Source organism: Crocodylus siamensis, chromosome 7, assembly GCF_052110815.1.
Source record: "Crocodylus siamensis isolate JL-2025a chromosome 7, ASM5211081v1, whole genome shotgun sequence".
NCBI classification, from domain to species: domain Eukaryota; kingdom Metazoa; phylum Chordata; order Crocodylia; family Crocodylidae; genus Crocodylus; species Crocodylus siamensis.
Window position 1 is genome coordinate 15,773,616 of NC_143401.1, and position 23,322 is coordinate 15,796,937.

Consider the following 23,322-nt stretch of genomic DNA (forward strand, 5'->3'; position numbering starts at 1 on the left):
GGACATGATGTACCTTTACTTTACCAAGGCTTCTGTTATGGTCTCCCACAACGTTCTTGCAAGCAAGCTAAGTAAGTTTGGGTTGGATGAATGGTCTGTAAAGTAGGTAGAAAACTGGCTGGATTGTCAGGCTTAGAGGGTAATAAGCAATTGTTCCATATCAGGTTGGCAGCCAGTGTCAAGTGGAATGCCGCAGGGATCAATCCTGGGGCCAGTTTTGTTCAATAATATCAGTGACCTGGAAGATGGGATGGAGTGCATCCTTAACAAGTTTGCAGATGACACTGACCTGGGGGGAGTAGTAGCTACACTGGAGGATAGGGCTAGGGTTCAGAGACCTCAACAAATTGGAGGATTGTACCAAAAGAAATCTCATGAGATTAAATAAGGGCAAGTGCAGAGTCCTGCATTTAGAATGGAACAATCCCAGGCGCCTGTACGTGCTGGGGATGACTAGCTAAGCAGCTGCTATGCAGGAAAGGGCCTGGGGGTTACAGTGGACAAGAAGCTGAATATGAGCCAACAGTGTGCCCTTGTTGTGAAGAAGGCTAACAGCATACTGGGCTGCACTGGTAGGAGTGTTGCCAGCAGTTGGAGGGAAATAATTATCCCCCTCGATTCAACACTGGTGAGGCCACATGTGGAGTACTGTGCCCAGTTCTGCCCCTCCCCCTCCCCTCCTTACAGACAGGTTGTGGACAAGTTGGATAGAGTGCAGCAGAGGGCACTGAAAATGGTTAGGAGTCTGGGACACAACTTCTGAGGAGAGGCTGAGGGAACTGGGCTTATTTAGCCCAGAGAGAAGACTGAGAGGGGATTTTATTAGTCTTCAACTACGTGAAGGGTGGTTCCAAAGAGGGAGGAGCTGGACTGTTCTCAGTGGTGGCGGATGACCGAATACAGAGCAATGGTCTCAAGTTGCAGCAAGGCAAGTTTAAGTTAAATATTAGGAAGAACTTTCTCACTAGGAGGGTAGTAAAGCACTGAAATAAGTTATCTAGAGAAGTAGTGGAATCTCCATCCTTGGAGGTTTTTAAGACCCAGGTAGACAAAGCTTTGGCTGGGATTATCTATTTGATGATGGTCCTGTCTTGAGTGAGGGGTTGAACTAGATGACTTCCTGAGGCCCCTTTCAATCCTAATTTTCTGTGATTCTATTGTGGCTTATTGTGGCTTGTCTCCTTGTTGGTGTGTGTGTTGGGGGGGTGCTTTATTTGTATCAGAGGGCCCAATTCTGCCAGTCGTACTGTAAGTAACACCTTCATTGGGGTTACTTGCAGAATATAACAATTCCTGAAACGAGAAATAGTAACAGAATCAAAGCCTTAGTTTCCTTATTGCTGTAGTTAGTGTAGTGTTGAACTTCTTGGTTCTTGTGTGCTTAAATGTCAACTATAATTCTATTAATGTCATATTTCTCATTGAATTTTTTGTTTCATTTCCTCTCCTTAAACAAAAAAGTTCTGGTGTTGTATGATTTTGCTGAAAAAATTCCCAGTCTTATTTAAGAATATGGTGCTCCTAACTTGTTGTATAGGATTTCTGATTTGCAGGAGGAGGTGAGGGAAGTACTAAAAAGGTGAAGTATCAAAAAGGAGTAAGTGAATATTGTGCTTTTGGTACACTGTAGCAGGTTCGAGCCTCAGGGGCAGCTGTGATGCCCCCTAACGGCTGTATAGCTCCTGCCTGGTTCTGTCTCTAAAGTTGCTTTCCCTTAATTGCTCGCCCACCACACCTTGTTATTAAGGGTTAAATAAGGGAGGCTGCCCATGGGCCTTGGAGAGAGCGCTTGGAGGGTTTGGACTAGGGAGCAGAGCCCACCAGGCCAGGGAAGGGGCCTAAGTCCAATCAACTCCTCAAGGGGTCCCTCCCCACTAGTCTCAATCAACCTTTGTGCTAAATAGGCCTTCTCAGCCTGGCAGTGCCCCTGCAAGGAACCTATAGCCCAGAGGGCAAATTGTGTGGCTCTTTTCCTCTCCTACACCACAGCGCAAGCCTTGCAGGTGTTATCACTTCAGCTATTTGCTTCCCTTAGCTCCTCAGGATTCTCAGACCCCCGGGTCCTTCTCTGCCTTTTACCTCTGGGTCCTCCAACCCTGAGTCCCTCACACAGTCCCTCTTGGCTGGGGAGCCCTTTGTGCCCCACTCAGCTCCTTCCCTGGCCTGGTGGCCTCTGCTCCCTTGTCCAAACCCTCCTCTGGGCTGGAGAACCCTCTGTGCCCCAGCCTTGCCCTCTTCCAGCCAGGTAAGCCTGCAGTTAGCCCCCACACTACCTGGAAGCTGCCTCTCAGGTAGCTTCTCCCATTAAAGTGGCAGGCACACCACAGTCCCCTGCTACATACATACTGGACAACCAGTGCTGGAGACTAAGGGCCAGCTTCTCTTCCATCTATTAGGCATGTAAGGGGACTTGGGCACCTAAGTGCAATCCTATTCCATCCTGCTCAATTCCCTGAAAAACAGTTAATGAGAAAGGTGGGTGGGTCTTGCTTTTGCTCACTGCTTTTTTGTGATTCCTTTTGGGTCAGGTGATCATGTCAGATGAGAAAAGTAGATCCAATACAGATTTTCATGGACTTGAACAGGGAAGACTAGACTTGCATGTAGGTGCTTGTGTCCACTTAGACATCCGATAAGCAGAATAGAATCTTGCCCTAAGCCCCTCTTCCACAGAGCAAGCAACAGTGGGACAAGGTCTCCCCTCCACCTCACCCCCCTTGCTGCTTTGTCCCTGTGCTGCACTGTCCACTTTTCATAACAAGAGGAGAGTTTATTCTCCATGGCCCGTTCAGTCTTTGACACCTCCGCTGAATTAGTTGATGGGGCTAGTTAGTGCCTACTGTGATGATAGTTTGTATGAAGTGAAGAATTGGGCCAAATCTTTTGGTGCAGGTGGTTGACTAACCATGCAGAACACAATGTTCAGTTGTTAGCCACATGGGCCAGATGTGAAACTGAGTTACAGCAAAAAGCTCCTTATCCCACTGTATTACCATGTTTGACGTGTTTAAAGCCAACAAAGAAGTAGAGAGTTAAGAGACAAAATAGTTGGCCTGTGTTATGCAGGAGGTTAAACTAGATGTTTCCAATGGTGCCTTCTGGCTTTGTAGTCTATAAACACAAACACTTGTCTGGAATTATTTAGACAGGGATGATCCTGTCTTGAGCAGGAGGATTAGACTAGAAGACCTTCTGAGGTCCCTTCCACCACTTGTTTTCTTTGGGTTTATGCATGTAACAGCATGAGAAAGCACATAGCATATGTGACCTCTCTTTACACAGCAAGACTGGAGGCCTGGGCTTCATTTGATACTGCTGGAATTGAATATGCAAGTTAATGGCCACATACTTGGATCAACATAGTAAGTAGGATTTGGGGAGGGACAAGGAGAACAAAGCTTAAGATGATCAAGCTTGAGATATCTGTCTTAAACTCTGCTCATGCTGTTTTCAAACAGTGTGTTTTAGATGTGTTCTCTACTCCCGGGCCAAAAACACTCTGGAATGATCTCTTTCACTGTTTTTCATCATTAGCAGATTTCTCTTTTCTTGATAAAGTTCATTTATGTCAGTCCACTTGGTATACCATTATCTTAAACAAGTCCTTGCCCCTCTCTGTGCACTTGTTTCCTCGTCTGGAGTATGAGGATAATGTTGTTTGTTATCCTTTGTAAATAACTTTCAGATTTGTGGATGAAAAACAATATATATTAAGAGCTATATATTATCATCACTTAGTGCCAATACCATACATTGTATTTATCTGGAGCAGTGGTTGTCAAAGGGGATGCCATGAGCCCTTTGACAGAGATGCCATGGTGCAGGTGCCAATGTAAGTTAGGTGGAACTGCCCTGCTTGCCTCCTAAGGAGGCAGATTGGGAAGCAGCTGCATCTGGAGTCTGTGCTCCTCCTGCAATCCTTCCTGGTTCAGCGCCCCCATGCATCTCAAACAGAGGCATATCAGGCAGGTGTGACTCTTTGTGGGAAGAGCTTGTGGGGTTGGACCAGAAAGGGCTGTTGCATGATTGTGTGCTCCAGCCATAGCTGTTTGCACTGCCCAGCCAGAGTGAGGCCACAGGGGAGTTTTACCCAGGACAAAAAACTCATTAGTTATGCCTCTGCTACTACCTGCTCTAGGTTTATCAGATAACCCTAGTATAGGCAGAAGTGTATGGCAGGATCCTGGTTGAGAACTACTGTGGTAAGTAGAGGCAGTAAAGCAATGGGTCTTAACTGGGGGTGCTGCCAAATTTAAAAAAGTTATGGAGGGGTGCCTTGAATCTAAAAATGGTGAGAACCACTGACCTAGAACTTGTCCTTAAACCACAGACCAAGGGTTTTCAACCGGGGATACATGTACCCCTGGGGTACTTGGGATGGCCTCGAAGGTTACTCGGTTGCTGCTGCCGGAACTTGTGCCGTCGTGCCACCAGCACTTCCGCTGCTGGCGTGCTTGCCGATCAGCTGCAGGCGACCCTCCTGTTCGCCGATTGGCCGCCGCAGGATTCTCCCCTCCTGCCTTCTTCCTTCCCCCCCGGCTCATCGACAGGCCGCTGGGGGACTCCTTCCTTCTCGACCAGCCACCAGGGATACACTGACCCAAAAAGGTTGAAAACCCCAGCCATAGACCAAGCTCTGTCTCATGTTAAGGCAAAGGATTAGACACGCCAGAGTTCACTGTCTTTTTCATTGGCCATGAGGGAGTAATTTTGACTGGAAATATCTTGTATTTTAGTATACTGTATTTATGTAAAGGAATTAGAAATACTAAACTGTTAGGCTTGAACCCTGCCACATGTGGGGGGGGGGGTTGTTCCTAAAAAGTCCTCTTCAGTAGAACTTAAACTTACCAAAATGTGAATTGCAAGCAGTGCTCTAGATATCTTCACAGTATAGTGGGTTGGCAGCCAACTAAAAATAAGCCTACATGAGTTTGTACCCATACTCTGTTTTCAGCGACAGACAACTGTCTCAGAAATTCTTTGCTCATGTTGGAATCCTGTAGGCTTGGTCTGTGCTTGATTTTAAAACATTAGATGCAGAGAGAGAAAAATACGTCTACGGTTTTTAAAAAAGAATACGTGTTGGGTGGGAGGTATTTTTAGATAAAATGTTAAAAAGCTGTTAAGTTCCTTATTTCAAAGTTGTTTAGTCTAGTCTCTTAGCGTCTAATACAAAAACGGGACTTAATTGCCCAAATTGCACCTTAGGCAGAACTGAATGGCTTGTGGCTAAAAAAAAAAAAAAAAAAAAAAGTCTCCACTAAAATGCTGAAGTACTGGGGAAGCTGCAAAGCCTTGCGTTTTCAGACAAAAACTCATTTAGATGCCTACATACTAGTTGTTGCATTTGGACAAAGCTCCTACCGTCTTGGCTGAGCTGAGCGTTTAGGTGTATTTCATTCACCTATAGTCATTTGGGATTCATAAATCAGGCACAGCCTTATATGCCTGAGGGGGCAGTCTGCATACTCATAGCATACTTAGCAAAGACTGGCAACACTGAGATAAGCGTCCATTGCTGGTGTGTGTGGTCAATGATAGTGGTTATCACCTTCTATATAATAACCTAGGCATTCTGTTCCCTTCTTGGTCATCTAAGTATCCAGATTTGATCATTTACGTAGCATTTTTAGTACTTGGACACGTGGAGGAATTCTATTCCTGGACATGTAGCCCTACACATATGCATGACTGTGGACAACTATGTAGGTGTGAAGCCTGGGCATGCTCACTGATAACAAAATATGAAAGACTTCTCACCTTCTTTTCCCCTGCTCTGTTAAGACCTGAATCAGTAGGGCACTTATCTGGCAAGTCAGGAGTCCTGGGTTCCAGGTCTGCCTTGCCCTTATGGGGTTTGAACCTGGGTCTCTGACTTCCTAGTGCAGCACTTGAACACCACAGGGCAGCCAGTCTCCTTTTAAGTGCTCTTCTTAAAGCTGAGTCACTAGCTGTGTTTGCTTCTGTCTTACTGGGGAAAGGGCACAAGCCAGAACTAAGGGCCCCTTCTCTTCTTGGTCTCATCCAACTCCAGTGTACTTCCCTTTCATGGCTGCCCAGGGTGCCAGCTTCAGAGCTCTGTAAATAAAAATATATTAAATGATTATAAAAACTAGTTTAAGTAAAAGTATACAAAAAGCTGTCCAAAGTATGCTACTCTGTGGATGGGAGATGGTGGGAAAGTGATGTTTCTGTTATATTATTTGAGGAGGAGTTGAGTCTTTATGTATTCTGTCATAGTCCTGCACAGGACAGAGTTAAAATTATATATGTAAGCTTAACATTTCCATTCCTAAATGTTAGAGTCCTTTCATACACCATGTTAAGCATGTGGAAGCGTATACACACTTAACTATGTTTTTTATATAAAAAATAAGCTGATTAAAACCTGTTGTGAGTAATGAAAACAGTAACTGGCCCCCCACAGATGCTCTTGTAATGACTTGAAAAAAGGGGTCTCTTGGGTGCTGTTCAGGCAAATAGAAGCTAGTGCCATGCTGGCTTTTGTACAAGGTAATTTCTCAGGAGCTCATCTAAATGATGGAAGTTTTGATTGCTATTCCCCTTTTGACAGAATAACATTTTTGCAATGCATACCTGTACATTTGAAAAGCAGTACAAACAGACCCTTCCCTTTACAGCAGTTTTCAGCTGAAGGGGCTTTTCTATTGAATAAGGTCTGTTCTGTAAATCTCTGCCCTCATGGAGGATGCTTCAGTATTGCCTCAACTATGGACTGTTTGTTCTAGATGATTAATTGCTGGCCAGTCCACTAATCAGCTACTTCTTGCCATACGATTCCTGTTCAGATCTGTTTGGTTTCTTACGGGGAAAAAACAGCCTGTGTTTAAGCAGCAGCCATGAAGTCAATGGCATGTAAAAGCTTTTGGGGTGATTTAGATCTCATCCTTCAGTGATTTGTCCTTAACTCCAAGACTGCGCAGTATGTCTAATGCATAGCCTGAAGGAATCATTCTCTACGAGACTGTGCTAACTCCTTTGACAGCTTGCACCATTTGTGCAAGCCAGGGATATGGATAGTGCAGAGAACACCCCAAGTTAGTTCTTCCATGCGCTTGGTCAGTATCAGGTTATAACGATGTAGACTTCTCTTAGTTTTTTGCTATGCTGTCAGCTCCTGCTTAAATCCCTTTATTTCCTCTCTCCTGCAGGTCACTTCACCTGGGAAAAATACCTGAAAGAGACATGTGCCATCCCAGCTCCTGCCCATTGCTTCAAGCAGGTAATTGGTGGTGTAGTGTTATGAGAACAACAAAGGAAATGGATAATTCCAGATTCTAGTTCAGAGCAAACCTTGGAATAGAGAAAGCGAACACTGGGCAGGAATGTGTGTATGATGAAGCAAAGATAGAATAGATACATTTAGACAAGCCATATATGTTACAGAACAATCCAGGGGAGTAACTCTCAGATGTGCATGGATACGAATATTAGAGCATCTCTTTGTCTCTGCAGGACTTGCATGATGAAGGGAAATGTGTAGATTGGATCATTAGTCAGTATGAAATATGATTTAAGTTTCACTGGATCCACACTAGTAAAATGAACGTCCTGCCCACTTCTCTTCGATGTTTTCCAATTATTGGTGAGCCAAATAGTGATTTCTAAGGCATTGGGCATTTGGTCAAATTGCTGGAGCTGCTACCATAATTATTAGACCAGCTGATGCAAAGGACAAGGAATAAACTAATAAAATGACAGTGGGTCTGGATTAGGGGACCTGGGCTTTGGTATGGACTAAGGAGAGTATAGGGTTGGAATATCAGAGAAGATGCAAATCAGAATTAAAAGTTCAGGTTACTGTGTTTAGTTTTAGGTTTGGTCTGTACTGTGGTTGGCTTGGGCTAGTGCTCTGAGCTGCTCACTTACAGGTTCAAAATATGTTTTAATATGGTAGGGTGTTTTTTATTGAAGGCGACTGTGTGTTTATGGGAGTGGTTAGATAGCCATTTCTGTGTAAGATGGGTGAGTGGTGCTCATGGAATGAAGCCCAGGAGAAAAATCTGACCCAGGATGTCTAGGTGAAGTCTATGATAAAAGGCTGAATTGTGGATGGCAGGGCATCAGGGCCTTGGCTCACTGAGCTTGCTCTGCTTTCCTCTGCAGTGCCTGCTTCAACACTGGGCTTGGAGGACACTTTCTAGCTTCAGTTGCCCAAAGAAGTGCTGAAGCAGGTAGTGCTTGTGCCACAGGAAGGAAATGGCACATGTTGGAACTCCAGGCTCTCACTGGATCCTTGTTCTTTTCCTTGTAGTCATATACTCCACCCACTAATGAATTCAAGATCAGCATGAAACTAGAAGCCCAGGACCCTAGGAATACCACCTCCACTTGCATTGCTACTGTGGTGGGTCTGACAGGTGCACGCCTCCGCTTGCGTCTTGATGGCAGTGATAACAAGAATGACTTCTGGCGCCTGGTGGATTCTGCTGAAATTCAGCCCATAGGGAACTGTGAGAAGAATGGAGGGATGCTGCAGCCCCCATTGGGTGAGTCTAAATTCTCACTTAGCCAATAGAAACCAGCTACTATGCCATGTGGGAAAATCTAGTATCCTTTGCTTTTCCAGTGGAGTATGGACTCTGCTTCCCTAATAGGGCAATCTGCACTGCAGAGTTAACTTGGATTCTCAACTAGATATAACCTTTAACTGAGCTGTGATCCACATACACATGCCCCTCTTATCTAAGTGCAGTATGCACATTCAGGCAAACTGGCCCAGCCTGAATGCCCTTTATGGCAAGAATAGAGGCCTACCTGTTTTTTGCATAGACGCAGACTAAATCATTCAAATGTTACTAGTCCTTCAGTGTCTTCCACAAATCCTTCCTGTGTGTTCTGAAGGACAGGAATGTTTTTCAGCAATTCACTGAGGAAAGAACATAGAGAAGCTCACTTTACTGTGGCACAAAGAGTCGTAAAATGGGTCCCCAGAAGTCCTGGTGACATGCAGATGAGTGAAGTACCATTTTGGACACAGTAATTAGGGTAGAGCTTTTGGCCATTCACCTTGATCTAGGCTAATCTAGGTATTTAGGTTCCATGGTTGTCCAAATTAACTTTGCAGTGAAGACATACCCACAATCCCAGAGCCTACAGGACAATGTAAGGACCACACTGTTCTAGAACTGGTCTGAGCATCAGCCACTGCTTTTGGCCTAGAGCATCACTCCCACCAGCCATCATTTATTTGCCAGGCCCTCTCAAACAGTACACTTTTCTCATCCTATAAGATAGTCTCTCTCATATCCATTACGCCAGAAGACTGGAAATGATACATAGAGTGGAGAATGCCTTCCTAGGATCTTTAAATTGTAATGCAGACCATAAACAAGGAGAATTGGTAACATTGAGGTGTTTAGCTTAGTCATTAGTAACTCTGGCAATCATTGGTAAATTTAGTTAAGCCAAAGTAATTTATTTTCCATTGTTACCCAGTTGTATTTGTGGCCACTGACTATTCAGTCAACAGGAAGACTTGGTTAACAAGTGTAGGCATTAGTAGAGAACCAGTTAGATGAGTTTTATATAGTTCACTTGTCTTCATTAGAGCTTCATTTTGGGCAGTGGATTGACCCAGTTTGGGCAAGAGGCCATTTAACAGAGAAAAAAGCATGAAAGGGCTCCTGTTGATTTAAAGCCTTATCTTGAATGAGCATGACATTCACTGCATTTCATCTCTGATTTATTAAAACTCTATTTAGCTTTCGCTATGTTTAGATATTAGAATTTCCCCTTTTTTAATCTCCCAGGTAAACACCATTTTTCTTTTTACCACTGGTCAGATGGTTCCCTGATGAGCTGAACTGATGCATGTTGAATCCAGATTAAACAGCTATCTGAACTTCATGCTTTCATTCAGGTGGCGGTTCTCTTGGAGTTTTGGAGGTGTCTTTATGAAGCACCCATCCCAGTTTGTATATTCTGGTAGGGACCAGACTGAGTTGTAACAGCAAAAGAAAGACTTGCACGTGAGACCTTTGAAGCAGATACAATTTCTCTCTGAGGATGCAGTCAGACATAGCGCTTGAACTGTTGTAAGAATGTCTCTGGAGCTGGTTCAGCATTGCCATGTGTCCGAGGTGTCTGCAAAGGGTTCTAAGTAGAAGTCACCTTTTAGGCATTGTGGTGCCATTGATCTGCCACCAGGGGGTGGAAGTGAGTACATGGTTCACTTACAGTTTTCTGCTCCCCCTGGCACTGACATTGAGTTCAGTAAAGACCCATTCCTGTGCTTTACTGAGATCTGTGTGGTGGAGCCTTGCCTGGGAGTGTCTAGATAAGTGTGTGTGTGGGGAGGGGGGGGACTGCCTGGACCTCTGCTTTTGGGTTTCTGTGGGGCTGGATATTTCAGAGCTGCCCGCTTTGTGGCTTTTAAAGAGCACTTTTCCTCCAAGCTGCTCATCAGTTTACTTCAATTCCTGGAAAGTGACCAGGATTTGGTGAATGCCAGGCAGCTTTGATGGTGGAGAGATAGCCAAGTAAGGTGGGGAGGGACTGCCTGGACCCCTGCTTCCTTGTCCCTGGAGCTGGGCAGTTTTCTTTTATTGGTGGCAGTGGAATCTTTTGGCAGTCCCTTGGAGTCTCGAGCCCCCAGGCACACAGAAGCATGGGTTCAGGTAGACCCCTGCCTCCCCTAGCTGGCCACCTTCCAGCCCAAATAAGCCTGGCATGCATGGAACCCTGGTCAGTTGCCACCGCAGAAGGAACTTGAATAGCTCTTTAAAAGTCATGGAGAACTGCTCCCAAGGCCCCCAGCTAAGGACACTGCATGCAGGCCATAGAAGTTGAGGCGATAGAGTTCTGGCTGCATACCAGAGTAGCCAATTGCTTGCGACTGTTGGAGTGAGAGTGTTGAGTGGTACAGGTGGGAAGCCTGCAAGACCACCCAGACAGTAGTCATTGAAAGCTGGGTGTCTGCACATATCATTGAACCAGTTCATAGACAGCTCATTCAAAATAATACTTGTTTATCCAGGTATACTTTTGAAATGGTTCAGGAAGTTTGAACTGTTCAAAACTGGCTTCTACATCTCAGTGGTTGCAGTTTAAACCACAATTAAACCAGTCTAAGAGTTATGTTTGTCTGTACCTCAAGCATCCTTTGGGAGGTGTCAAGTGGATGTTCAGCCTGGAGTGTCAATAAATGTGACATGGGAATGGATTTAATGAAAATTAAGCTTGACTAGGAAGGTGAAAGCTGCATGCCCTGTTGTATGGGATGCTGACGCACTATTTTTTTTAGTGCTACAAAGATCTTGGCTCTTATTTATCACAGGTTTCCCATTTTTTTTAGTGTGACAGAAAGCCTGACTGTGTGGCTACAGGCTTTTTGCCACGTTAAAATAGCAGATAAAGTGCAACAAGTTTAATGCATGTCAGATCCCATGAGTTCTTTAAATTCACATTGCTGATAGTGGGCAGCACCATGACTGAGGGTTTCTAGGACTATGTTGAATACATCTGCTGAGCATTTGGCCCTGTGAATCTGTACCCAATTTACTACAGAAGACTGATATAAGAAATCTCTCTCCTCCCTTGGTAACAACCGCCATCTCCCATTCTTCTCAGCTGTAAAGATTTAAAACCCCCCGCAAAAAACCCAACCAAGCAAACAAAAAAATACCTAGGGAGCGTGACCTTCTGCCTGCCTCTGATGAACCCAGAATGAGCCGACTTCAGAGATCCTAGTATGTAAGAAATAAGATTGTTTTGGCTGTTAAAAGCCAATCTTGAGCTCTGTATCCAGGTTGAAGCTGTATTGGTCTAGAGAAAAAAGCAAGGGCTCGTGGACAGAGGTGATTGATACCTTTTATTAGACCAACAAGGTTTTTGCAAATAATGTCTTTAATTACAAGCTTTTGGACACAAACACCCTTCATCAGGCATTGGAAAAGATTGTAAAAGTTTTCCTGGGTCAGAATGAAAGTTCATATTTCATAGGATTTCACAAAGAAATCAATAGATGGAAAACTTGAGCTTTGGTGCATACAGCCTTTGTGTAATGTGAGATTTGCAGCTATACTTTTCCTGATTTGGCTGGACCTCATTCATCCTATTTCCAGTTGGGCACAGCTGCTAAGATCTACTCAGTGAGACTGGCCTTTTAAATACTTTATTCCATTTTTTAAAAAGCAATTGGGTTCTGGCCTCCATAGATTTTTCTGCCAGAGAAAAACTTGACATATCTGACATACTGTACTTCTTCACTCTTCCTATATTTACCCATAGCAGGAGAGAGGAACCTAGTACATTTGTTAACCTCTGCTCACATTTTTTTTTTCATTGAGTATCAAATAGTGTCCATAAAATCTGCTGTTATCAGAAACAGTAGTCAGTTCCGTATGAGACTTTTCCTAGTGGATGCTGATCCATCTCTTGTGTATGAATTTTATCTTTGAAACTCTCAGGGTATAAGGAAACATAACAACTATATGGCTATCAAAGTACACTGTTACACACTTATAACAAAACTGTTTCCTCTTTGTGATTTTTCTAACAATGCAAGTGTAGCAAAACTGCTCCAGCTTTAACCCTCATTCATCCTTATCTCACCTGTATTGCTACAGGTTGTTAAGGGTGTAAGGGTTAGAGTGTAACAGTTGCTCTAATGTCACTGAAATGGCGCCCCCCCACCACTCCTTTTTTAAGCAGCTACAAATTGTACCTTTGTCCATACCCTTAGATTCCTATTTTGAAAAGTAGTGTCTTTTTTGTAGGCTATCAGAGGGGGCAATAACCAATCAAGTTAGAGCTAGAGCTCATCTTCAGTTGTTCCATATGAGTTAAAACTGTGTGAACGTGTTTACTGTGACTGATCTGATTATCCTTGTCACCTTTCCTGGAGGCAAGGCTGGACAGGTGTTGGCATCTAGATTCACTCCATTATTTCTTGATCTTTCAGTGCAAGTCAAGTAACTACAAGTCTTTGGCTTCCATTCCTTTTCCTTCCTTCTTCCCTCCCTCCTTCCCTTCCTCAATTTGTCAGAGACTGACATGGGTATGTGGACACATTTCTCACTCAGTATTTTCCATGTATTCTGAAGCTCAGTATTCAGCTCTTGCTTTTCCATGGTTTGAACAGAAAAGTCCTTCTGCCAGGCTTGTTTTCCTTCCTTGGGTATCCTTTTCCTAAACCACCTGCCCAGCTAGTTTTGGTGTTTACAGGCTCTCCTTGGGGACATGTGGATAAAATACTAGGCTTGATTCAGCTTGTTTTAGTTGCTCTGATGCTCAGGTCCTGTCATCTCTGGCAAGTTTTGCCCTCAGTACAGCTGACCTGTAGGTAGGACCTGTAGGTATTAATTCAGTACCAGGGTTAACTTCAAAACTATAAATATTGAAAGCTTGTTAAAACTAAGTAACAAGAAAAGGTTCCTTTGGGACTAAAGTTCCATACTTCTGAGCTGTGGGCCTTGTGAAGCAACTAATTTATATTATCTGGACATATTTTATGGTTGTTACCTGAGGTCTGCACCAGTGGCTTCCCACCTTGCTTCAAGGGAGCAATCACCCAAATGGATTAGTGGATAGATACCCCCTTTAAGCCATATGCTCCTGTGGTTTCCTCTTCCAGTTCTTTTTTTCCTCCTCTTTCTATCTGGGCTCTTGCCTTTCTGGAGGTAGTATCACAAACCTCTTAAAAGAGCAAGTCTTCCTAGTTCTCTTGTCTTGTGTCCTTTGTCATGATGTCTGGAGCACGTGAGGAAGGAAGCTGCTCATCGTACTGTTCAGTTATGTTGCATTTTCTTACTCGCTGTTAGTTTGGGTACAGAAGAACATCCATAAGTAATCCACAGAAACCTGCTTTATCCCTACCATCAGTTCTGCAACCTAAGCCACTCTCCAGAAGTCCCTGTGTGGTACTGCTGTAGGCACTCCCTTACTAAGGTGCCCAGCAAAATATCGGTATCATTTACTGTTGCTGTCTTGCTCCTTTCCCAGCACAGTTCCTATCTGTTCCTGTTTCTTCAGCTTACTTGCCTGCTGCTTACATCAAGAAGGCTGCTGGCCATCCAAAAATTGTTTGAGATGGCCCTCTTGGAGGGAAGGTGGCAGGTAAAACATTATGGACTTAACCCTGCCTTCAATCATTGATGCCCCCTATGTACCAACTTGACTGTTGTGTGCAAATACTAATTCCCTGCAAAGTTCTTTGCCAGCAGAGCTGAGGCAGGAGCTTTGATTAGGATATGTTAAGTCACAGTCAAATGTGCATGTCTGTTTATTTCTGACTGCCAGCCAGCCTTTTGTAGTAAGAGTCTCACAGTTGGGTTTTCCTAGGGAGTCATTCCTAGCTCTCATGTGTTCTGATAAAGTGTTGGATCAGGTTGCAATAAATGTTGTGTGTAAATTAATCTGAGGAAGGGCCTGGGGTACACTGGAAAACCACAAGTGTTCATCATTTGCACTGTGGTAGCACCTAAGTCTAGAAATGAGTTTGAGATTGGCCATTAGTTGTCTTTGGAGCGTCAGCTGAAAGGGCCAGGAAGCTGAAGAGACAAATGGGAAGAGATAGCACAGGACATTACAGAACCCAGTGTCTGAGCAAGGGAAGGCATGCACTAAGGGAACCAACCTTTTTAGCAGGCATGGCACAAATTAACCCCATACCCTCCCCAAGTGCCACTCTGATCATGTTCCCTGCTTGATCTTCTGGTCTGTATTCTGATTCCTGTCCCATGCTCACTGTCTGATGTCCTCTGTTTTCTCCCCCTGTCCTATCTTCCATTGCGCAGCCTGCCTATCTCTGGTCTGGTATGTGCTACACAGTGGCTGCACACATGTGCTGCTGCTTGGCCATCTCTGCTGTAGGACATCCTGGACCTACCCTCCAGAATGTCTGAGATTCCACCTAACTTGGTGGAATACGTACAAATTTGCTAAGTGTGCACTTGATACCATAGTCCAAATCATTAATGAAGATATTGAACAATACCAGACCCAAGACAGACCCCTGCGAAGCCCCACTTGATGCCTCTTCCCAACTAAACATTGAGCCATTGTTGACTATTTTGGAGCACGGTGATCCAACCAGCTGTGTCTCGACCTTGCAGTCTGTTTTATTCATTGTAAATGAGAACATTGCAGGGGACAATTTCAGAAGCTTTGCTAAAGTCATGGTACATTACATCCACTGCTCTCCCCCCTCCGCAGAACCTGTCACCTTATGGAAAGGTATCAGGTTGGTCAGAAATGACTTGCCCTTGGTAAATCCATATTGGCTGTTTCTGATGACTTTGTTATCCTCTAGGTGCTGCAAAACAGATTATTTTAGGACCTGCTCCATGATCTTTTGAGGTATTGAGGTCAGACTGACAGGTCTGTAATTCCTTAGATCCTCCTCCTTCCCTTTCTTAAGGAGCGGCACTGTATTTGCCCTTTTCCAGTCATCTGGGACCTTACCTGACCTCCAAGAGTTGTCAAAGAGACTAGCCAGTGGTGCTCCAGTTACCTCGGCCAACTCCTTCCATACACTAAGGTGCATCCTATCCAGCCCTGCCAACTTCAAAACATCCAGTTTCTGTAAGTAATTCCTAATCCGTTCTTCCACATCTTGAAAGCATCTGCCTTCTCTAAGTAATTTCTAACCTGCTGTGCCACTGCTCTACATTTTTTTTACTTTTTTTCCCCATATGCTAGCCAGGTGCACATGTCATCTGGTAGCTCTCACTATTCGTGAAAACTGAAGTAAAAAAGGCATTATATTTCAGTCTTCTCTCCATCATCTGTAACTAGATTGTCTTGTGCATTCAAGCAAACTTCAGGTTCTTTGGTCATCCTCTTACTCTACATACTCGTAAAATCACTTTTTATTGCTTTTCATATCCCTTGCCAGTTGCATCTCAAATCATGCTTTGGCCTTCCTAATTTTCAACCTGCACAGCTGTGCAATACTCAAACCTAGTACTATGACAAAGTTTTGATTTTGTTTCAGTATATTGAAACGATTTCTGTCAAGCCAGGCTGATCTTCTATGGCATTTCCTGTTCTTCTGTTGCATCAGGATAGCTTGCTCCTGGACCTTTAAAAGGCCCTCTTTGAAAGTACAGCCACCTCTCCTACACTCCTTTTACTTTCAGACTTGCCTCCTAGAAGATTCTGCCAAGCAGTTCCCTGAGTTTGTCAAAGTCTGCTTTTCTGAAGTCTAGTTGGGCCTCTCTACCATCTGTATCAAAAAGTTATCCCCAAGATGCAGCACAGATTTGCTGGACTGCTTGTGCACTGTTGTGCTTCCCTCCCAGAAGATGCCCTGATAATTAAAATTAGCCATCTAGGTCCTGCTGTTTGGAAGCTTATGTCACTTGTTTAAAGAAGGCTCCTTCTCTGGTTTTGGGTGACTTAGAGCAGATTTTCACTATGATTTTGACCTCTTTCACCTGGAGAACACCCTGCTGCTCTCCCCTTTAACCTTTATTCAGAGGCTTTGAACAGGTCTACCTTCTGCTTCATACTGCACCTCAGATTGCATGTACATCTCCTTTGTATGTGGGGCAACACCACTGTTTTCCCCTGCCTATTCATCTTGAACAAGGTATACCCATCCAGGACTCTACTCCAGTCATATGAGCTATCCTGTCCCATCTCTGTAATTTCAATTGCAATATAATTCCTTGTACTAGGACCTCTTTGTCTAACCGATTAATTGTCTTTTCTTCTCCCTGAGAACATTGCTAAGGTTCTGCTATTACCACCCCTTACTAATATTTTCCCAGGTCTCCTCACTCATTACTTACCCCTGGGCTTTTTTTTCCCCGATAAGCCTAATTTAAATCCTCCTCCACATGTTGATCTCCGGGATGTGTCTGCTTCTAGCCAGGCCTTTGCCCTTGATTGGAAGGATCAATGAGAACATCACCTGGGCCCCTGCACCTTCACCCTTGGACCCAGAGCCATGTGGTCACTTTTGATCTGCTGAAGGTCATCCCTGGTGTAGTATCTTCAGTGCCCACATGGATTACCAGCATGGGATAATAGTGAGAGGGCCAGCTGAGTCTTGGTAACCTTTCCATGACGTCTTGGATGTGAACTCCTGGCAGGCAGAAGACTTTCCAAGCCAGCAGTTCTGGCTGGCACCTGGATACCTCTGTGCCCTTCAGGAGGGAGTTGCCACTCATTGCTTCCTTTGGCACCCATCGATTCTCCTAGGGGTGAATGGCTTGGCTTCTCCTGCCACTGAAGTACACTTTTTCTCATCTGATGCCAGGGACAGCTAGACAGCCACAGATTCAGAAGAGGAGTGCAGTCTGTTACCAGAGGTGACAAGCTGCCAGCTTCCACCTTCCCGAGTATTTGTCGTCTTGTCTTCCAATGCCTTCTCTGGCTGTTCCTCTTCCATGATGTGGGAGATCTCTGTGCATTCAGTCAGTGAAGGTTTCCTGTTCCCAGATGCTTCTGAACCTATCCATCTCTGCAGTTCCCTTACTAGATTCCTGTGGGAAACCATGAGGCACCTCTTACATCAGGAGTGAGCAATTATTTCGGGCAGAGGGCCGCTTACTGAGTTTTGTTAAGCCATTAAGGGCTGCATGACAGGCAGCCAGGGGCAGATAAATATTAATTTTCTAAATTTTTTAGGGGCCCTGTGGGCCGGACAGAATGGCTTGGCAGGCTGCATTTTGCCCACCCTTGTCTTTCATCACAAGTACTCCCCCACCCGGCTGCCTCTGGCAGGAGCATGCAGGCTGCAGTCTCTGCAAAGCCAGGCCAGAACCTGGGTGGAAACCTTGGTGGTTGGTGGTCATGCTTGGACAGAGCCTCTACAGATACAGGCAGAGGATGAAATGGTAGTGGGAGAAACTTTGAGGTTGCAGTGTCTTCCATCCATTCTGCTGATTCTCCTGCTAGCTCCTTCTTTCTCTTTCACTTGTACTCCTGAAAGATTCCCTCTTCCTTCTTTAGCTGCTTCCACTCAGCAAGCTTGTAAGTAAGAAAGTGTCCAGGCAAACTCACCAGTGAGCTCCCTACTCAAACTCCTGTTTCTTTGTCCATTAACTAGTCCTGGTGTTGGTGGCTGCTGCATATTGCTGGGTTCTTTTTGGCCTAGCCTTTCTGCCTAGACAAGCCCTACCTCCTTGTTCACACTGCAGTTAGTTGAGCCCTGGCTCAGCAGTTGAGAGCCTCTGCTTAGTCCTGCAATCAACCTTGCAAAATGTCTCCCAAACTGAAGCTACACCACAAAACACAAACCAGGCAGACCTTCCCACTCAGACCCTCTCACCAGGCAGCCACAGGTTCCTGCTCCCTTCCCAAGCAGGACTCCCATTCAGATTCCCCAGTTTGCTGGGCTGTTCACTGGTCCCGGTGTCACTGGCTCCTGTGTCCAGCAGGGTGCAAGAACATTATGTGCAGTGCTGCCCGTTCCAAAGGGACCTGCAGCCTTTAATGGTTTCCACCTGTGCTTCCTGTTCTACAGGCTTTCGGCTGAATGCCTCCTCTTGGCCCATGTTCCTCCTGAAGACTCTGAATGGGGCGGAGATGGCTCCAGTCCGGATTTTTCACAAGGTATCATATTGTGTGTGGAGGGCCATCCTTGGAGTTTGTGGTGCACTTGCTACAGGGTAGTGAAGTCAGCTCTGTTCTCTAAGCTTAGGAACTTAGTCTACGAAAAGATGTTGCATGTGTCCAGGGTAAATCATTTTGTCCCAGGACAGTGCATTCATTCAGACATTCATGTCTGTTGTCCTGGGGTAATCTTAAAAAGGTTCACAAGATAAAAGGTATTAATGTTTTTTCATGGGTTGTTCAAAATGCACCTGAATTGTTATCCCAGGATTGTATCATTGAATCAATGGCAGAAAGTCAGCAGTGCATTCAGCTGCTCCCTAAGTCCTGATTAGAAGGACAATGTGTGTACATGCCAATCTTGGGATATTTCTGTTTCTGGACACGATTTCTAGAGAAACACAGGCGCAACTTGTCCAGAGACAAATCTCTTATGGTCTGAAGCAAGGAAAAAGTTAGCAACTAGCCTTGTGACAGTGCTGTTATATTAGGGCAGAGCAGTCCACTTTGCTGCCTTGTCATTGCAGGCAGGATGGGGATGCAGACTGTGACCTGCAGAGGTAGAGTCCTCAAAGTATGGGAAACTTGCTACTCTTTCACTCAGGCTGCACGTGCCATTTGAAGTTAGGATAGGCAATATATAAAAGCTGTTTCTCTTTGCCAGTAGGATTCTATAAACTGTTGTAATGCAGTAGAAAAAGAGAAGAGTGCATATCACTTAAAGTATTCCCAGCCACAACCCTGGCAACATATCTTAGCTTGTATCCTCAGCTGAGAATTGCACCATTTAATACAGTAGTAGTTGAAGCAGCATTTTCTGATTGGAAAGGACCTGGAGAAACCATCCCTGGATATGGTGGATGGTACCATTTGATTTCAGCTTCATTAGATTATTAAATAAATTACTGCTTTGTCAGGGGTATACCTCAATGGTTTGGGGAACTGAGTTCAGAGAGATGCTTTTTCCCATGGCCTCCTCTGGGTGGTTTTTCCTTTGAACAGTACACATCTTCCAGTCAGGCAATTTGGAATGAAGTTTTTGCTTCATCCCACTTTCTTTCCTTGTGTTTCTCTTCTGCTACAGCATTCACTGGAGAGTGAAGCTGAAGATTTGGTGAGGCAGCCTGCCCCATGCAGCCTCACATCTGAAATTTTTCCCTCCAAGTCGTGGTATATCTGACCATTTAATACAGTTAGTATGGAGCTGGGTTGTTACCCTGGGTAGGAGATGGAAAGCCTCCCTTTCCACTGGCCTGCCACTGAAGTTGTTTGAGCAGCATAAAAAGCCACAGGTTGGATTGAAGAGATGCTTTTTAACTTGAGTATTTCCCCTGTCCACAAGTTACTACAACCTTGGGATGTAGTACTCCTGACTAGGCAACCTGCCTTACTAAGTAGTGAAGAGTCATGTCCATTCTGGCTCACACCCACTGAATTCAGTCTCAATAATTCTTCCCTTTAAGACTGCCCAGGGAGGATGGACTGGTTGGAGATAACGGAGTATGAGCACTGCGTGTGTGTCACAGACCTCTGTTTCTTGGAGCTCCGGGTCTTTTTCCCATAGCACACTATTCCAGGAAGAAACTGTCACAGGTAGCCATGTTGAGTTATAGTATTGGTTGTATTTGGTCCAGCATCCTACATGTAAAAGGGATATAGGGAGGAGCAGGAGCCAATGATCTTTACTTCCACTGGAATCTCGAGTCCCAAGGGCAGCAGGTACAAAATGTCAGTATGTAGAAGCCTTACCAGTACTCATAAGTTGCACATACTTAAACCTGGGGTTAGATCCAGCCTTTAGCACAAGAAAAAAGCACCACTTCCACTCATTTACATGGGGCTATCTCAACTGCATCTAGGACCAGTTGTTTTGATAATACGGGGAGATAATCCAAATACTGACATGAACTACATCCTTTTTGATCACATTTTTTGAACCCTCCCTTTAGGAACCACCATCTCCATCACAGAACTTCTTCAAGATGGGCATGAAGTTAGAGGCAGTGGACAGAAAGAACCCTCACTTCATCTGTCCAGCCACCATTGGGGAGGTGAGAGGTTCTGAGGTCCTCATAACGTTTGATGGCTGGAGAGGTGCTTTTGATTACTGGTGCCGCTATGACTCCCGGGACATCTTTCCTGTAGGCTGGTGCTCGTTGACGGGAGACAACCTACAGCCTCCTGGAACTAAAGGTGAGAGTCACATCATAGTCCAGATCTGTTCTTTTTTTGTCCAAACTGAGCAAGGAGCAACAAAACAGGTAGGAATTGACATCTTGGACTGCCAGTTTCTGTTCTTGGTCTGGTATGGATTCTGTGTGTGCCTGGAATTATCACTGTCCCTCCCTATTCCTCAGATTTTCCATCCTACAGTGGGAGATAATGATAATTGCTTCTTATAGTTTGCTCAGAAATACTTGATGAAAAAGGTCCAAATATCATTTTCTCCTTTGGCTAGGAGATTATTAGTAGTATAAATATTTTAAGATTTTATTAGCAGTAAAAATAGCATGAGGGAAGAGACCCTGTATTCATATGTGTTTGTAGGTAACAGCTATTTCTGGAATAGGAGTAGAGTGAGGGGAGGGGGAATGATATGGCTAGGCTGAATAAGATTACTCCTCTCTTCCCTTTCCACATGTTTCTTCAGCACCTGCTGTGCATCTCCAAACAGCACAGGTTCCTATCCAAATTGAAGAGGCTGGGCATGTTGGGAATATACAAGAGGGATTAAAGTGACACAGGTCAGGAAACAGGATTTTCTTTTATTTAAAGGACTTTGCTTCCTGGAAAAGACCGTTCTTCTTCAGGGCCTGGACACACAACACATTTCCACTGTGTAATTTACATCTTTTTTTTATCCTAATGTCAGTTATGCTGGGATCTGAAGTAAGCAACCAACCAGATTCCGTAGGTAGAGGAACATATTATTATAGGCACAACTCGAGGCAGTGGCCAGCTGATTTCATGGGCAGATTGTGGTGCCAGCCACCACCTTCATGGTCTTATCATGGTGGGGCCCCCCCACGCATCTGATTGGCTAAGGGGCTCTGGTAGCCTAGTTCCCTCCTCCCCACTGATTGGTGGAGAGGGTTGTCCATCATATGGCCCCACCTATAGTGGGATGAACTATCAGTGGTGTCTGCATCACGTTTCTCTTCCTTTTTTTTTTTTTTTTTACAATAGCAGAAAGGTCATTTACACTGATGTGAATGTGTCATTTGTCCAGAGCCTCAGGTGAGGGGTTGCATCTGCTTCTCTTGTACAGCTGGCTTGCTACAGGTTTGGCTTCTGTGACCCTCCACCTCTGAGAGGGTTTCCTAGTGCTTAGAAGCTACGTGTTGGCTATTGAAGGTCTGTTATGCCTGTATGCTGCCCTATAACTGATACTGCCCTAAAGAATTTAGGGGCTAAGATTTATTTATGAAAGGCCTCTTTCTGACCAAACACTTCCAAACTGCTTGTGCTTCTAGAGGTTGCTGTGCTGCAGAACCAATAGGCTGCTCCTAGTTTCCTTCTTCCTATCTGTGACCTAAAAAATGAAGATACTTCTTTGAATGAAGCCTGTCCTATTCAGAGGCTTCAGAGTTGGAAGTTCCTCCCAGATAGCAATGATCTGAGATTGTTTGCTTTACAATGGAATGAGCCTACGTATGAGCTCCCCTTAGATTTAGAAGACCCATTTGGCTGATGGAAACTGAAAAAGCTCTGTTCATTTTGAATCTCTGCTTTCAGTGTAGGTGACCTCAGTGTCCCTAGCATCCTCCTCTGTTCCTGCTGTTTGTTTGTGTCTTGCGTGCTGTCTACCCCTAAGCTATCAGAGAGGTTTTTACTTCACAGCCAGTGCTTCAACTCCGTAGCAGGAGGTGCCATGCATTTCCCAGGCTTTTTGAGATCTGAGCTTGTCTGGCTTCACAGCATTTCACTAGTACAGGGCAAATGGCTAAAATCCTTCTAGATGTTGGCTGGAGACATTGGTTCCTTTTATTTAGGCTAGCAGGGCTTTGAGAAGGGCAGAAGATTTCAGATGAAGTGGGAGATGCTTCTATAGCAGGAAAGGGGACTTCTTCTCTGAGCTGTAATTGTTAGCCTGGGGACAAGATCTCGCCCTTCAGACTTCTCTGTGCTGTGAATTGAGGGAGAGAGTGGGCCTGCAAATCGTAGAAGCATCCAAAAATAAGAAAACTGTCAGAGTTTTGAACAGGCCTAGAACAGATGCTGGTTGGTAGGTATCAGTGATAGGCTTTTCTTCTTACATTTGCCTCAGCAGGACCTAGCTTTGGAAAATAGTAACAAAATGTTCCCACAGTCCCAGGATGGTGTGCTTCTGGATGTGAGATGTACATAGCACTGGCCTAGGTAGGGCCATTTGGCAGTAGTCAGTCCCAAATTGCCCAGGGAGGGGAAGTTGTAGGGAAATTCTGGTGGATGGTATTTCCTTAGAGAGGCTACAATCACATTCAACCCCTCCCTTGAGTAAAGTTTCTGCTGTTTTTAACCTGGTTTTCCAACATGAGGGAGAGGAAACTGAGGCGCACTGAGGTAATATGATCTCTCCCAAGTAGACTGGCTCAGGATTCTCTTTTGAGTATTTTGCTTATCTCATTTGCAGCAATATTTTCCTTGTCATCAGTTTTTTCCTTTCCTTTGCCTTTACCCCAGTAAGGGGAAGTCCCTAAGAATCCTTTCCTTCTAACATTAAATCTTTTACTTCATCCCTTCACTGGCAAAGTGTAGGGAATGCACACGGGTGGCATCTGTGGGTGGTTACCAACTCCTGGTCTGCGCTTGCCA

At 44.7% G+C, this 23,322-nt stretch overlaps 1 protein-coding gene across 14 annotated transcripts in view; it reads left to right on the top strand.

The window, feature by feature from the left end:
• SCMH1 (Scm polycomb group protein homolog 1) overlaps nucleotides 1-23,322 on the top strand; it is a 162,519-nt gene that overhangs the window by 49,994 nt on the left and 89,203 nt on the right. For 12 of the 14 annotated variants that reach the window (XM_090056597.1, XM_090056600.1, XM_090056608.1 and 9 more), the window contains 4 exons: nucleotides 7,176-7,246; nucleotides 8,279-8,513; nucleotides 18,440-18,528; nucleotides 20,478-20,721. In XM_090056597.1, coding sequence (XP_089912723.1) covers nucleotides 7,176-7,246; nucleotides 8,279-8,513; nucleotides 18,440-18,528; nucleotides 20,478-20,721 — 639 coding nt within the window. Of the gene's footprint in view, nucleotides 1-7,175; nucleotides 7,247-8,278; nucleotides 8,514-18,439; nucleotides 18,529-20,477; nucleotides 20,722-23,322 lie in introns of those variants that run through there. The other 2 variants (XM_090056609.1, XM_090056611.1) reach the window with 2 other exon arrangements.